Source organism: Strix uralensis, chromosome 12 (genome assembly GCF_047716275.1).
Source record: "Strix uralensis isolate ZFMK-TIS-50842 chromosome 12, bStrUra1, whole genome shotgun sequence".
Lineage (NCBI taxonomy): Eukaryota > Metazoa > Chordata > Aves > Strigiformes > Strigidae > Strix > Strix uralensis.
Window position 1 is genome coordinate 24,205,137 of NC_133983.1, and position 14,767 is coordinate 24,219,903.

The 14,767-nt window shown below is 59.1% G+C and overlaps 1 protein-coding gene across 3 annotated transcripts in view; it reads left to right on the forward strand.

The window, feature by feature from the left end:
• Positions 1–14,767, forward strand: part of WWP2 (WW domain containing E3 ubiquitin protein ligase 2) — a 41,437-nt gene that overhangs the window by 10,078 nt on the left and 16,592 nt on the right. For 2 of the 3 annotated variants that reach the window (XM_074881647.1, XM_074881650.1), the window contains exons 5-8: positions 1,308–1,445; positions 2,182–2,278; positions 7,255–7,415; positions 10,094–10,301. In XM_074881647.1, the coding sequence (XP_074737748.1) occupies positions 1,308–1,445; positions 2,182–2,278; positions 7,255–7,415; positions 10,094–10,301 (604 nt within the window). Of the gene's footprint in view, positions 1–1,307; positions 1,446–2,181; positions 2,279–7,254; positions 7,416–10,084; positions 10,302–14,767 lie in introns of all 3 variants that reach the window. The other variant, XM_074881649.1, reaches the window with a different exon arrangement.

The window sequence follows — 14,767 nt, forward strand, 5'->3', positions numbered from 1 at the left end:
GTGTCCCAGGTTGGTGCAGCCAAATTTTTCTGGCCTTCTGTGGTGGAGCTGGGTGTTTCGGTCCTGCTGGCTCCAGCGGGCATCGCTGCGATGGGGCGGGAGGGTCGCAGTGTTCTCCCATCGCCTGTGGCTGGAGGGGGCTGCGGGAGGCGTGCGGGCAGCCTCTTCACCCTGTGCCTTGCTGTAGCCATGCTGGGCACCGGTGGCTTCCCGGTGGCACTGGGGACACCCCTTGCTGCTGCACGAGTGCAGCAGGGAGCTGTCAGGGGAGCTGGAAGGGTGCTGGGTGTCTGTCCTGGGGCACAGGGAGGCAGAGAGCACACGTGTTGGTGAAACGAGGCAGGCGCCGGTTCTCGAAGCAGCTGCCGGGTGTGTGGCACTGTGCAAATCGCCGTCTCCCCTTCCCCACCACTGCAGCCCCTTGCGCCACGCCCAAGGGCAGAACGGGGAGCGGTGGTCCCATTACCCCTGAGCAAAGCCATAGTGTCCAGCTGCGTGTGAAGCTGTGACTGGCAAAGCCTCGCTGAGCTGCTGGAGCCAAATTGGCTCACGAGGGAGGGGAGTGGAGCTGGCAGCTGTCTCCAGGAGCCTCCCAGCCCATGCCACACGCTCCAGAAGCTTCTGCAAAGGCGCTCTGATGCTGCAGCGCAGCGTTGCTCTGCGCTTGGGGGCAGCCCTTTGTGCTGGCTGCGTTCAGGGGAACTGAAACGTGGGGATGAGGATGGAGGGATGTGCTTGGGGTTTGCCTTTGCTGCTCGCCTGGGTTTTCTAGGTGGCACGAGGTTACCCCTGATTCTGAAAGATGCTGCTTGCTCCTCTGCAGCAGACCAGGGCTTCAGGCACCGTTGTGCTTGTGGCCATCAGCCTGCTTCGTGTCCCAGGCACCTGCCAGCGGTTGCCCTCACGCAGGACCCGTCTTGCCCTGTGTCAAACCAGCCGAATTCCTCAACTTTCCTGCCACGACCTCCCCTACAGCCCCAGCTCCTGGATCTGGAGCGATGGTGGTCTTGGCTGTGTTGCAGCCGGGGGCCCTGGGGCAGCTCCTGAGTGGTGGCTGGTGAAGGAGGGTCTTCCCCGGGAGTTGGTGGTGGGGCTGGCGATGCTGATGGCTACGTGTAGGTGTGGGGCCAGTGCTGGTGGGGCTCACTGGGACAACTGGCACGTTGTCCTTCGGGGGCTGGAGGGGGACTGGGAAGCTGATGTCCTGTCCCACGGGGGAGCCGGGGTGGCAGAGCCATCCTCCATCATGGCTGGCATCCCGTGGTGACTGCTTGGTCTCTTTCTCTGTGTCCCCTCGTCTCCCACAGTGGAGAACAGGCAGCTGACCCTGGACCTGCAGACGGAGAACAAAGGCAGCGTTGTCTCTGGCGGAGAGCTGACGATTTTCCTGGACGGGCCCGCTGTTGATCTGGGAAGCCTGCCTAATGGCAGCGCCGTGACAGAGGGTGAGTGCCGCCCGTCTCCGCATGCGTGCGGTGGCGCTGAGCACGAGGCGGGGAGAGGAGGAGTGGGGCTGAGAGCACGGGCCCCCCTGCACCTCTGAGCAAGCGTCCCGAGTGCCAGCAGCCGCCTCCTCCCCAAGGTAAGGCTCCGGCCCCGCGCTTGCACACGTGGGACAGCGAGCATGAGGTGGGAGAGGAGTGGGAGCGTCGAGAGGCTCACGCTCTGCCTCCCCATCGGCCTCCAGGCCCTCCACAGCCGCCCGCGTGGCTCAGCCCCTTCCCTCGGTGTCCTCTGTGGGCTGGGGAAATGGCTTCTGTATTTAACAAACTGCTCAGAAAAGGGCTCCCTGTCGCAGAGCGGGTGCGGAGGCACGGGCTGATGTCTGGCCCCATGGGAGCGAGCAGAGCTTGTGCTGGACAGGGGCTGGTGCGTTGCTTTCCCTCGGTGGCTCCTTTTCCTTGCTGGGAGACGAAGCCTGTGAAATCTGGGAGCCTTAAATGCGGCTGCTTCTGCAAAGCTGAAGTGCTGCCCTAGTGCTGCCCTTGGGGTGCTGTGGGGACGGGCGGAGCCGCTGCACGGTGGTGGGAGAGCACCTCAGCATAAAGGCAGGGAGTGGGGGGTCTCTCCTCTAATGTATGGGGCTGTTGTGCTCTTGGGTCTCCTTTCTGGAAGGAGGGAGGGAAAAACTAGTAGGTGCCTCAGTCATTTTCTTCACCCACTTTTTCTTCACCCATGCAGGGTCCCAGCTGCCTGGACGGGAGCCCAGCAGCGCGGCTGCAGCCACGGAGGGCAGACACCAGCCTCCCAGTACAAACTGCTTTGGAAGCAGACCAAGGTAAGGGTCCTGTGCTGGCAGCACCCCTCAGTCCATTCCTGGGGGATGGCTGTGGCCGTGAGGCAGCCGAGGAGTGTCTAGGTCACCCCTGTGCACTGGGAGCCCACTGTGGGTGTCCCAGCAAGCCCCCGGCAGAGCAGCCCGGAGCCAGCGTGTGGCTGACCTGAGCCTCTCCTAAAGTGTTTGATTCTCAAGGACTATCAGGTCTGTGATGGCCCAGACAGTTTCCCCCGGTTGCTCTGCTGGCAGCTGGAGGAATGGTCTGTCAGGGAGGTGTGGGGCAGGCTGTGACCAGGCAAACCAGCCAAGGGCTGCTCTGCAGGGGACCCTTCCAACGGGGATTACAGGGACCTCAGCTCTTGCCTCAAGTGCAGCCCTGACCAGGGGTTGGGAAGCACAATGCTCGGGGTGATGGTCACAGGGGGACGCTTCCGAAGGTCCAGGGAGAGTGGGAGAAGCCGAGCAAGCAGAGCTGCAGGGAAATAACAGCTGCTTCCAAAGGAAATGAGATGCTTGGGCACCAGGCCATCCTGAGCCTGGCATCTTGCCCTTCGTTGCCTTCTTGCTGGGCTGGAGTGGCTCAACGCTGCTCCTTTTGGAGCTGTGGTTATTGAGAGACGTGTCACACTGTCAACATGGAGTTGAATTTAACACCTATTTATATTTCCAGAGCGTGGCAGTGGCCCAGCAGCCTATACAGATGTTCTGGTTAGAAGTGTGCCTGTAGTGAGGGCGCCTGCAGCCTGCCCGATAAGAGGTTCTGCGTGCCCCCAGGCTTGGGAACACTCTCAGAAACAAGCCCCACACCTCGAGCTTTTCTGCTCCTCCTTCATCTGCTGGGCACATACAAGAGATGAGTGAAGGGGGGAGAAATGTTTTTGGCTCTAAAAAGTGACCCTGTCCTTCCATATCTGTGTTTATCTCCCACCCGAGGGACTGGGAAATTGAGAGCAGGTTGCTGAACACAGTTTGTGCCCTTTTGTTGAGGCTTCTCCTCTTGACTCCTGGGTGTTAAAGCCTTCTAAGGGGTGATTGAGTGCTTAGTGCCCTGAGGGGACCTGGACTTTGCAGCCACTTAGCAGCTCTCAGTAGGTGCTAGAAAGCCTGCAAAGAAGGTTCTAGTTTGGGAGGCTCAGCCTGGTAACTCCTTGCCTCTAACTCCTGGCTGCTTTCCAACTGCCTGAAAGCAGCTTCAGCTTTCGCTGTCCTCCCGACCTGTGAGCGTGTGAGAGGAGCGTGGCGAGGTCTGGCCAGTACTTCCACAGGGGACCTTCAGAGACCTTCCAGGTGTGCTTGAAATCATTAAAAATCCCACGGCCACTCTGGTATGGGAAACGTCCTGGCTGGTGTTCAGTTCATCCCACGCTCACCTGAATTTAGGGTTGTTCTGGCCATAGCTCTGCAGTTTACGTGGGGCAGAGCGCTGCTGTACGTACCCACCGTGGAGGCAGCTGCCTCCCCGGAGCGGGGTAGGGGCCCTTTGCACATGGGAATGCTGTTTGATGTTTGCTCTGTTTATATGCAGAGCCATGTTTATTTTCATGGGCTTGGTGATGGATGCTGGCAAACTCCCTCACAGGCAGGACCGAAAGAAAAGGGTCATTCTTTGCTCCTCAGCTATTTCTACACTGTCCCCTCAAGGGAAACTGCTTGGTCAGGGCTTCTCTTTCTTCTCCTGAACAAATGTCATCTTGGGATTTGCTGCTAATCTTGGTGACGGGGTGTGAAATTCCACAGCCCTCTGTGCAGAGAGAAAACAGCCCAGAGGTCCCCGGCTGGGAGCTGGTGCTGTGGGTGCCCAGAAGGCTGCCACAATCCCCGTTTGTCTTGTGGTGGCCAAAGGGGCCTCTTCTGACAGCGGAGAATAAAGTAGCCTGGTTTGCTGCTCGCCCTGCGGAGAGGCTCTGGCCGGTGAGCTGCGCCGGGTATCGCGATCTGGGCACGGCCGTGAGGAACTGCTGTCACCTGTCACGAGCTCGTGCGAACTCCAGGGGTTTCTGCAGCGCAGCACGCTTCGCTTTCTCTGCTTGTGTGATGGCCAAAAGTCACCCCTCAGCTAGCCACGGGCACGAGCATCCCTGAGGGCAGGTGGGAGACACTCCTCCGGCTCACTCGGATGAAGTATTTCCCGTCGTAAGACCCCTTGCTCTGCAAAGCCCCACGCATGGCTGCGGGATGTCCCCAGGCGTGTGGCTTCTGGTGTGACACAGTGACAGTGAAAGGCCGGGGGAGCTGCTGTGAGTCACCAGTTGCACCCTGGCACAGGCAGGGGAGAGGCAGGCAGTGCTGCACGGCGTGGGGGCTGCCTGCTGCCTCGGAGGGGGCTGCTTGGGGCTGGGAGAATAAACCATGAGAAGGGTGTTTCGGAGCCGGGTGCCTCTTTGGCTGCGCATCCTGCTGCTGTGGGGCGAGGGGGTGTTCCTCCTGCCCCAGCTCCAGGGTGGGAGTACACGGGTCAAACCTCTGCTCCAGCACTGCAGGCGTCAGGGCTGGGTGCTGGGGGACGTGGCTGCCTCCTCCCCGCTTTGCGGGGGGAATTTCTCAGCTCCATGTTTCGGGAGCTGAGCCCCTGCTGCCCACGTGGCACCAGGGCGATCCCGGTTGTGTTTCCCGGTGGTCATGACCTGACCCCCCGTGCTCTGCCCTTGCTCCTCCGCAGCTGCAGGCTGGGATCTGGTGTGCTGAGGGACACCGAGACCGGTGCTGCCACCTCTGCTGGCGTCTCGTGCCGGGACCTTCTGGCCGCCGCAGTGGGAGGAGGCGGCTGTTCCTGGGGTTCGTGCCCGGGGCCCACGTCAGCCTCTGCGGCACAGGGGCTCTGCCTTGGCAGAACTGGGGGGAGCCGGAAGGTTGATGTCACCTTGGCTGATGCCACTTTCCTCTTTGGCATCGTCTGCTCCCTCCACCCTGTGGCCTGGGAGGGGCCGTGGGGCAGAGCAGCCACCCGAGGTCCCCAATCGACGGGGGTCGGCGAGGGTCCTGCACACCCCGCTCCGTCCCACTGTTGTGGCTGCAAGAGGCCGTTCCCATCGGCGCTCTGCCTTGTTTTCTCCCCGCTCCTATTTTAAGAGCGTGTTCCCAGCCCTGCCGCTCTCACGTGGCCTCGCTGGGTTTGTTTCCACTCGTCTATTAAAAGACAATGCCCAGATGGGAGCACTCGTAGGAGGGCTGGGCTGGGCGGCGGGCCGGCTAATTCAGGCCTGGTAACCCTGTGTGGCCGGCTGGCAGCCTGGAAACATCCTGTTTTGGTTTCTAAAAACTCTCTGGGCAGCTCTGAGCTCATCTGTGCTGAGAAGGGCAGGGACCAGATCCCTCCCGTGCCTTGGGGGCTGCTCCCACCGGCACCAGCTCCTGCGGTTGGTGCCACCTGCCTGTTCCACTCTGGCCAGTGCTCTGGGAGCTGCGGTGCCTCCCAGCCTTGCTACGGGGTGAATGTGGGAATGTTTTGGGAGTTGTGTGGTGCCCATGTGCCCCGCCGAGCCCCATGGCTGGGCAGTGAGGGGCCACCTTCACCTCCCAGCCTGTTCTGTGCCTGCAGCTGCTCTGAGTCCCCAGGTGCTGGTGGCCAAAGTAAATCCCCACACGTAGCAGTGTCCTGGAGGTAGCTGGGGTTTCTGGGGTGAGTTCACCATCTGAGGAGCCCCTCGAGGAGCCCCTGTGCAGGGCTGCCCTCCTGTGAAGGGCCGTGGCTGGTCGAAACAGCCTCAGCAGCTCCTGCTCATGGGCTGCTCTGCCCATGGCTCTTATCTGATCTGTTTTCAACAACCATCTCCTGCTTTCCCATGTCTCCTCCCGATCCCAGCCCTTCCTCTGCCCAAGGAGAGCGGCTTCCAGCCAGTGGGAGGAACCACGGCCTCGCTGGGGCTGGTGAGGGTGGCATGACTGATGTTGTGCCCTGTCACTGCCAAGCTGCCGTCCCCTCCCAGCTCCAGCCCGGGGACGTGGGGACAAGTTTGCGGGTTTTGCCCTTTTAAGGGGAGAACTTGGCTGGGGCGAACCACTTCCTAATCCCTGCGGTCCTCACCCTCTTCAGTCACTGCCCCGGGCTGTGATGCTGGGTGGAGGTGGCTGGGCTCTGCCTCTCCTCCCCTGGCCCCCAGACGTGGGAAGGCAGCATCCCCTCTGCCACCCTGCCCCATCCCCCTCCCCACTTGCATGAAGGACCAGGTTTCTCAATGTGAAAGCCTTTCTTGATTCAGCCTTTTCTTGAATGCCTTGGACTGCCTCGGGGGCCCAGGGCGGTCAGAGGGGGAGAGTTTGCCTGGCACTGCTCACAGGTCGGGCTGCCCTGGCCACGGGGACGCAGTGACAGGGGAGCTCCAGCACAGCACAAAGAGAAGACCCCGCTGAGAGATGGACCAGCCCCATCTGAGCTGGTCACAGCCTGTGCTATGATTTAAGCTCCCATCTTTCCCAGGCACTTGTTCCCTCCTCTGCCGGAGGCCATGGCTGTCCTGGCAGCAGCGAACACTTGCACCTTCCTCACCTGCTTTTGTGCAAGGCTTGTAGCTGGGTGGGAAGCGCCAGTGAGGGTTCCCACCGCGAAGCAGGAGCTGCTGCTGGCGTGGGATTACTCCTGGGAGGCAAACTGCCGGTGGCCACAATGGCTTGGTCTCTGGCAAGCAGGTTTCTGGCCATGAGTTCCAGGGCCACTCCTTGGCACATGGGGTGGCCAGGGTGAGCACCCGCCAACAAAACCAAGGTCATTGTCACCCAGGTTACTCCTCTGTGGGACTCTGTCACTGACAGGCAGGTGCCAGGACCTGTGGGCAGGCTGGCAGGTCAGAGGAAGCAGCAGGAAGTTCAGGGCACAGCCGGAGGAGCAGAGGCACGTGGCTGCATCCCAGCCATGCTTGGGGAGAGCGATGGCTGTGCCGGGGGAGAAGCAGCGCCAGACCGAGGCAAAAAGGCAGGAGCGGGGTTTTCTTCACGAGGGCAGCGGTGTGTCCCACCTCCCGTGTTTCTTTTCCTTGCAGGACGCACCGACATGCAGCTGGAGTGGCCAGGCAAAACGCGGGGAGCGGAGAGCAAAGTCCCAGCGCCAGGAGCCGGCACCGGCAGCAGGCCAAGAGCTCGCTGCACACCGGCATGGCCAACGGCACGGCCAACGGCACAGGTGAACCCGCGCTCCTGGGCGGTGGGGGGACAGAGCTCAGGGCTGCGTCTGGTGGGGGCAAATGAATTTCTGTTAAGGTAATGGATCTTGTAGTGCCTGGGAATTTCCTCCCTGCGAATTGATCAATTTTTATTGATTTTACTTTTGTTAAGCTGGGCAGCTCCTCAGCACGCAGTGGTAGGATCTGTTCTGCCTATCGGAAATAATTTCTGTGGTTCCTCTCTGGAGTCTCCCTGACAAAAAATACTGCATCCAGCTCCCGGTTTTTAAGAGGGTACTGGGACAGCAGTGTTGCTGATGCCACAGCAAGGAGGACACTTGTCACAGCTGAATGGACTTTTTTCGGGGTTGGGAGCGTTCAGCTGAATTTGCCCATCAGTCTTCAGCGAAAATGTCTTGAGCCCTTTGCCCACCGCAGCTGTCTGCCGAGCACCAGAGAAGGCACAAACCCACCTCTCCAAAGGGGGCTGATTCTTACACCAGAGGGTTATTTTTGGAAAGGTTTCTCTTGTCTTTTTGTGGGTTTGTCCACAACGCCGTAAATCCCTTGTAGAGCAGGGGCTGGGACCCGCTGAGTGCCTGACTACGAAGCCACGAGTGGTTTATCTGTTTTCCTTCCCTAGCTCTCACGGAGCCGGCTGGGCAGTGCAGCACCTCCTGCTCCTCTGCTCTGCTTTTGTAGGCAGCCCTGTCCTTTCTGTTGCTTATATCGGAGACCTGGAAGGAGAAGCAGAGAGCTTTGTTTCGGGTAGAAGGAAATGTTTTGTTCAACCCAAAAGGAAGATTTTTTTTTTTTTTTTTTTCCCATTTCATTGGAAAAAACCTGGAGCAATGCAATTTCAGTCTTGCCAAAACCCAGTTCGGGAGGGAGATGGGGGAGCGGGAGGCTGATGTGAAATGCTGCCTTTCAGCTGTCCCTCCCTGGGGGGGACTGTCTGTGCTCTCCTCCCCGGGGCTGCGGGTCGTCTCTGCTGTTTGGTGCAACGCCGTGTCCCCTGTGCCCACCCAGCCCTTCCCGGCATCCTTGCTCTGCGGGGGACACTCCCTCGGGCTCTGCACAGAGTTTTTGTTCCCGAGTACAACTTGGCTGCTTGGCTTTGGTTTGTTTAAAGCACATTTTATTGGCCTGGCTCCAGCCTGTGCAGTGGCTTTACGACTGTGCTGTCCTGGTCCCTGTTTACCACTCACCAACCTCTGTACCTTCCGCAAGTCCTGTCAGTGATGATTTTACACTTGAGGATGGGGAGATGAATGTTTCGGGTGGCTTGGATTAGTGCTGGACACCCTGTCTTGTGCTCTGTGGAATGCCTCTAGAAACCATCCTCTTCCTCCTCGGTTTGGTGTGTTTTTTGAGCAGACTGTTGCAAGAATGGCCCCATTACATTTGTCACTCGCAGCTGTAATTTCATCTGACTAAAAGGAGATGATTTTGTGGCGTGTTTTCTCCACAGCCATGTTGCTTAGCCCTAGCTGTGTTCGCCCTGGAACCTTCCTTATCAGGTGAACTTTGGATCAGCTTTTCCCCTGCTTTTTCCTGGACTGAGATCAAACCGATCACGGTGTAGTTCCCTGGGTCATTATGCAGGTTCCCTTTGAAGACTGGCACAACATGGAGGAAGCTTCTAGAACCGTGCTTTTGAAGCCTTGCTAAAAATGAGCAGCAGCCAGAGACTTCCTCAGCTGAGTCCTGCAGGACTCAGGAGGAAGCTGCTGTGAACCTGCTGACCTGGAAGTCCTCATCGCCCGTAGATGCTGCCTGACGGGCTCCTTTAGCTGCTGCTGCTGTGCACCAGGATTCCTCCGGCGCTGGAGGACACCGTCCTGCTACCCCCCAGCTGCAAAGCAGAAGTTTCCCGAGCAGTCTGCCTCTTCTAGAGTGTCTGTAGCTCTTCAGTCCCCCGTCTGTGGGGGTTTATACTGTTGTGAGGTTTTTTCCTACAATATTTCTAAAATACTTGGGCTTGTAGACACAGATCCTTCCCTTACAGTTTTCTACGTTTCTCAGCTCTAACTTGTGGAGCTCTGTCTGCATCCCTTATTTCTTTGTTACTTGTTGCTGGTTTGTTTTTAATGCTTTTGCTTTGCCACTGAAGCCAGGATGTCTTGTAGCGAAAGTTATCCTCTGCTGGGCTGCCAAGATTCAGGGTTTTTTGGCTATCTAATAAATATTCGTCAAACAAATTCCCTTTCATTTTTTTGGTCTGCATTTTCCTCCTCATCGGTTTTCTTTGTAATTTTCCTTTGCTCTGTCTCTTCCCCTTCCCTTTTCCAAAAGTTCAGTGGAATCCAGAAACGTTTAGCTCTGACCAGCGCAGCTGATGTGCTGAGCCTGGGCTTCCCTCTGGGGCGGGGGGATGTTGCACCAGCAGTTCCTGAGCTCCTGCTCCTGACCTGAACTCCTGTCAGGCCAGCAGCATGTCTGCAAGTGGCCAAAAAGATACTGAGCACAAGCACAAAGTACCCTCTGCTTTTGTCTCACGGCAAAGGCAGGGGCAGCGGGTCCTGGAGGGGTCTAGGCGCAGGGGTTGCTGCCTTTGCTGCAGGCTGGGAGCACCGGGAGCCCCGTGCCTGGGCGGTGGTGGCTGCCGCCCACCCCGGGCTCCGCTTCCAGGGCGCTGTGGGTGAGGTGGATCAGCTGGGCCCCTGTTACCCTTTCTGGGTGCTAACGCCGCTGCCCTCTGCCTTTGCAGTGAACGGAGATGCAGCAGGTGCTGCAGACATCGAAGAGGAAAGGCCGTCGGTGGGAGCGAGCGTACCGACCCCGGTGGCCTCCAGTGTGGCTGACGGCTCCGTCGCTCCTGCCCTTCCTGCCTTGACCAGCTCTGGAGAGGCAGAGGAGGCAGCCTCCGGCTCCAGCGCTCCACCGGCCCGGGCAGCCGTGCTAGCCCTGGATGCTCTGCCCCCCGGGTAAGCTCTGCCTTCTGCTTGAGACTTTCATTCCCCTGACAGGGCCAGTACGACAGCATGCCCGGCCCTCGGGGAGGGAGGCCTGTGGCCCTGGAAGGACATCTGAGGGGATACGGGCAAACTGGGGCCCTGCCATGTACTGGAAGAAGAGGATGTTTGAGGGAGGGGGCTGTGCTGCACCAGGAGTTGGTGGAAGTGATGGTGGCAGAGCAGAGAGGGCCTGTGGGGGTTCCTGGTGCCCCTGCTCGCCCTCACAGCTTCACTGTTGTGGGTTCCTCCTCTGCACCGGGCTCTGATCTGTGTCCGCTGTGGGTCTCTGGGGTAATAAATAGTCAATCACATCTCTGCGGCAAGTGGCCTCTCGGCGTCTGTGCCCAGGGGAGCTGCAGAGTTCTCTGCTCTCGTGGGGCTGCCAAAGGGATTAGTTAGAGGAAGATGCACGAGAGCAAGTGTGGATTTCCAGGGAGCTCCAGTGGAGCAGGAGGGCACGAACATGCGCTCCAGAGACACCGCGGAGGCACCAGCTGCTGCTGGGGGGAGGTGGGCAGGACCCTCACATAGCTGTGCCGATTCTTCTCCCTGGTGTGAGTGCTCCTCCTCCTCCTCGGTGGGACGTGGGGAAGGGGCTGGGGCAAGAGCTGGGGCTGGCTGAGCGGTGCCGGTGGGGGCAGCGGGCGGGCTTAGCCACACTCTGCTGCAGCTGGGTTGTTCTCCCCTTATATTTCAGACACCTTTAATTCTGGCCTGAAAACGCAAAGCGGCAAGAGGGGGGGGTTGAAAATGGCTTGTGTTTCGTATGAAGGGAGCTGTTTATTTTCCTTTGGCTGAGGCGATGCCTGGAAGGTCAGGGCCTCGCTCGTGTGTCAGTCACAGGTAATTAGGGTTAACGGCTCAGTGTGCCTTTATGCGGGGTGTGTGAGGGTTTCTGTTCTCTGGCCTGGGTGCTTCCTGTTTCCAGGCAGCTGGAAAAGTCCAGTGCTCTGAAAAAGGTCTTTATTCCAGGCAGAGCTTATGCCCCTTTTCTTTCTGCTCTTACCAGGTAGATTGAAGGTCTCCTTTTCCACACCCCTGCACAGCCCGAGGTGGAAGCAGGCTGTTGTTTCTTTCCTGGGGTGGAGAGGAGCCCGCGGGTGTCTCAGATTCGGGTTTCCGGAGGCTGGGGGAGGTTGCAAGTGCTGCTTTCTAAGACACACCAGACTTACCTGGTCCAGCTGGGTGGAAGGGTGGCCTGTGTCCTCCCCGTGCCTGTCTCCCCGCGATGCTCATGCACCACTAAATTGTGCCTGTCAGAGCGGGGAGGAGGATAAAGCTGTTGTGCTTTGGGAGGTGGCTGGAGAAGAGCAGTGAAGGGGTCGTGAGCCTTCCTCCATGCTGAGCTTGTGGAATTTGGATCTCTGGAGACACCTTTGATGAGCACCTTGTGTCTCTGTCCCTCCCTGTGCTGACCGTGGGACCTGGAGCAGGGAAAGAGGGCAACAACCCTCTTGCATGTGCTGAGTTACGTGCTGGTGCTGGGCTGGCTTGGGTGGCAGCTGACCTGCTTGCTCAGGTGGAGACTGAGAATCAGGGTGTTCCCAGGGGAAGGAGAGCAGAGAATCGAGTCCTCCATGGTGCGAGCCCTGCCCTGAGAGCTGCCAGATCAGGTTCTGGCTAACAGGGCTTTGCTAAACAGGGATTGCATGAAACACTGTGGCCCCGGGGTGGTATAAATGAGCTTCTGGGGATCTCTTGAGACCTGATCTGATTTTTGTCTGGCTCCCCACACCAGGGTATTGCTTTTACTAGTGGTTTGGGGCCCAGCTTGGGAGATGGGGACGCAGCTGGCTGGGCTGATGGAGGCAGCAATGTCTTAGGCAGAAGGGATGCAGACAAAACCAGGCCACCTCAGCTCTGGCAGCAACGTGCTCCGCAGAAAGCGGTGCAGGGTAGCCCCTTGCTGGCCCAGCTCTCACAGAGCCGCTTGCAGGAGCAACGTCGCCTGCAGAGCTGCCAGTTGCTTCGGTGCTGGAGAGTTGGGAAGCCATCGTGTCCCTCCTGCTTTCTGCGTGAGCCCTGCCTCACTCTCCGAGTGTCTTCTTTCATCCATGGGAGCGTGGCAAGCATCCGCGCTCAGCTTCCCGTCAGCCTCTGGAGGGGAGGTGGCTTTTCCTAGCTGCGTGCTGGTGGGTGCGCTGAGCCGCAGCCTCCCTGCTCGTGCCGGGCTGCGTGCGGATGGCGGAGAGCGGCTGGGTTCATGTGGGGATTCAGAGCTATTTATTCTGCTCAGATAGCTGCCTCTGGACATCTGCACCAGATGTGGCGGGCACAAAGGCCTCTCACACACAACTGGGAGCCTGTTCTAGGGGCTGGAGGGTGCTGGAAGGTGTTCTGAATAATTCCAGCCCTGACAGTGCCCAGACCGTCCTTCATATCCTCCTGGCTTGGGCAGAGCGTGTTTCCCTGTGCAGCCGAGGAGCGTTTGTGGCACAGGAGCAGCCAGTTGCAGCTCTCGAGGCCTTTGGTGCAGGGTCCCCATTCTCAGGGGTTTCCGAGCGGATCGATAGCAAAAGGGGGGAGGGCACAAAAGCCGCTGGCCTCTGCATCTGGTTCCTATCAGTGATGCTCCTGCACGGGGGACAGACGGTCGTTAGCGCGGTGTGTATACACAGCGCTGTCTCGCCCGTACAAAGAGGCGCATTATGCTGCCTGGCAGAAGGCGTGGGGCTGTGGTTTCTTACATAAGGAGGGCGTTTTGTTTGGACTGCAGGGTTGCCTCAGCGCTGCCACTCCGCACCATCCGTGGCTCCCGGTATCCGCCGCCATCGCAAGCCTTGCGGGCGGTCAGAGGGGAGCAGGGGCCGACGTGTCGTCCGCTTCATGCTCGCAGCAACAGTGCACGTGGGTGGGAGCTCCCACCATCTAACGCTTGCTAGACCCCCTGTCTTCCTCGCTGGGGGCGATGTGGCAGCAGGCACCGGGGAGGAACACCGGCTGGACTTCAGGTCCCCAGAGGAAGAGCCCGTTGTCGTGCGTCCCCCTGAGCTGTGGCCCTTACAGGATGGCAGATGGGATGCAGGGAAGCCTGCGGCGAGCTGGGCAAGGTGGTCTGAGCGAGGACGGGTTGTCCCCTGTCTCTCAGGCTGTCACCATGTGTCAGCGATAACAGTTCATCACAGCTTGCTACTTAACGGCGGGGATTCACAGTTCGGAGGGCGAGGCAGCCCTCAGCAAATTCACTTTTCAGATCACTGGGGAGCTGCTGACCTGAGGAGCGTGTGAGCTTGTCACCTGCTGGTATAGGGTGCGAGACGGGGACGGAGGACATGGATCGGTAGCTGCCACCACCAGCAGCACTCTCCAGTCCTGTGTGGCTCTTTGCAGTCACAAGGGCACCCAGAGGAGTATTTGCAGGACCCAGAAACCCTCTGCCCTGGAGGAGTCCTCATCGTGGCATTTCTGATCTCTACAGCCACAGAAATGGTACCTGGGGGTTTGGGAGCCTCTTCTCATAAAGGACTTCCCAGTCCCCGGGGCCATATTGATCAGAGAACCTCTTGTTAATGAGTCTGAAGGTCCTGTCCCCACCGGTAACAACTGCTGGCGCCGCTGGCTCCGTGTGTGCGAGGCTGAGGTCCCGTTCATCTCTGAAGCACCCCGTGTCGGCATGGGCAGAACGGGTGGGACACTCTGGGGGTCGTCTTCGCCGTCAGTGAGCGGTGCTGCAGGCTCTAGATCCATCCACAGGAGGCCGTTATCTACAACTGACCTCGGAAAGGTGATGCTTGAAGGGTTTTTGTGGGATGCTGGCTCCTCCAAAGTCTCAGGAGCGGAGCAGGGCCTTGGAGTTTTGTTTGCGAAGAGTGTTCCTCCACCTGAGCCCTGTGCTGCGTCCGTAGCTGGCTGCTGGTGGCCACCCGAAGCGCCTGCCCTACGAGTCTGGCATGGGGCTTCCCAAAGCTCTGCCTGCAGTGGGCAGCACTCCGGGCAGCAGCACTTCCACCGCCCTGCCTTCAGCCTGAAGATGCCTGGAGACCTTCTGCGATCCATCGCGGGATGGAGATGCTTGTGTCTTCAAGAAACCCCAGCTATGCTGATGTTCTCTGCAGATTTTTTTTTTTTTTAATTTTAGCTGTCCTGGTGCTTTTATGCTCATGAAGCACAGAGTTCGTTGTTAGAGAAGAGGAAAATTCAGGCATTTCCCCTCTGTCAAGGCCCAGTGCTGCCCAGGGGTAGCCCAGGGGAAGGGCTGGCTGTGGGGTGGAGGGACAAGGATGTTCTGCTGCCTGAATGGCACCAGGGAGCACCGGCTCTGCTCTTGCGTGTTTGCTCCTTTGGGCGGTGTTAGGCTGGGCAGCCCCTCGCCGTCAGAGGCCTACAGGCACGGAATGTCCTGCCTCAGACTCTCTCCGTCAGAGATAAGCACTGGTGGCCCTACATCTCTTCTGGGGATGAGGAAGATCCAGCGCCGCTGACTGGTGGCAACATCT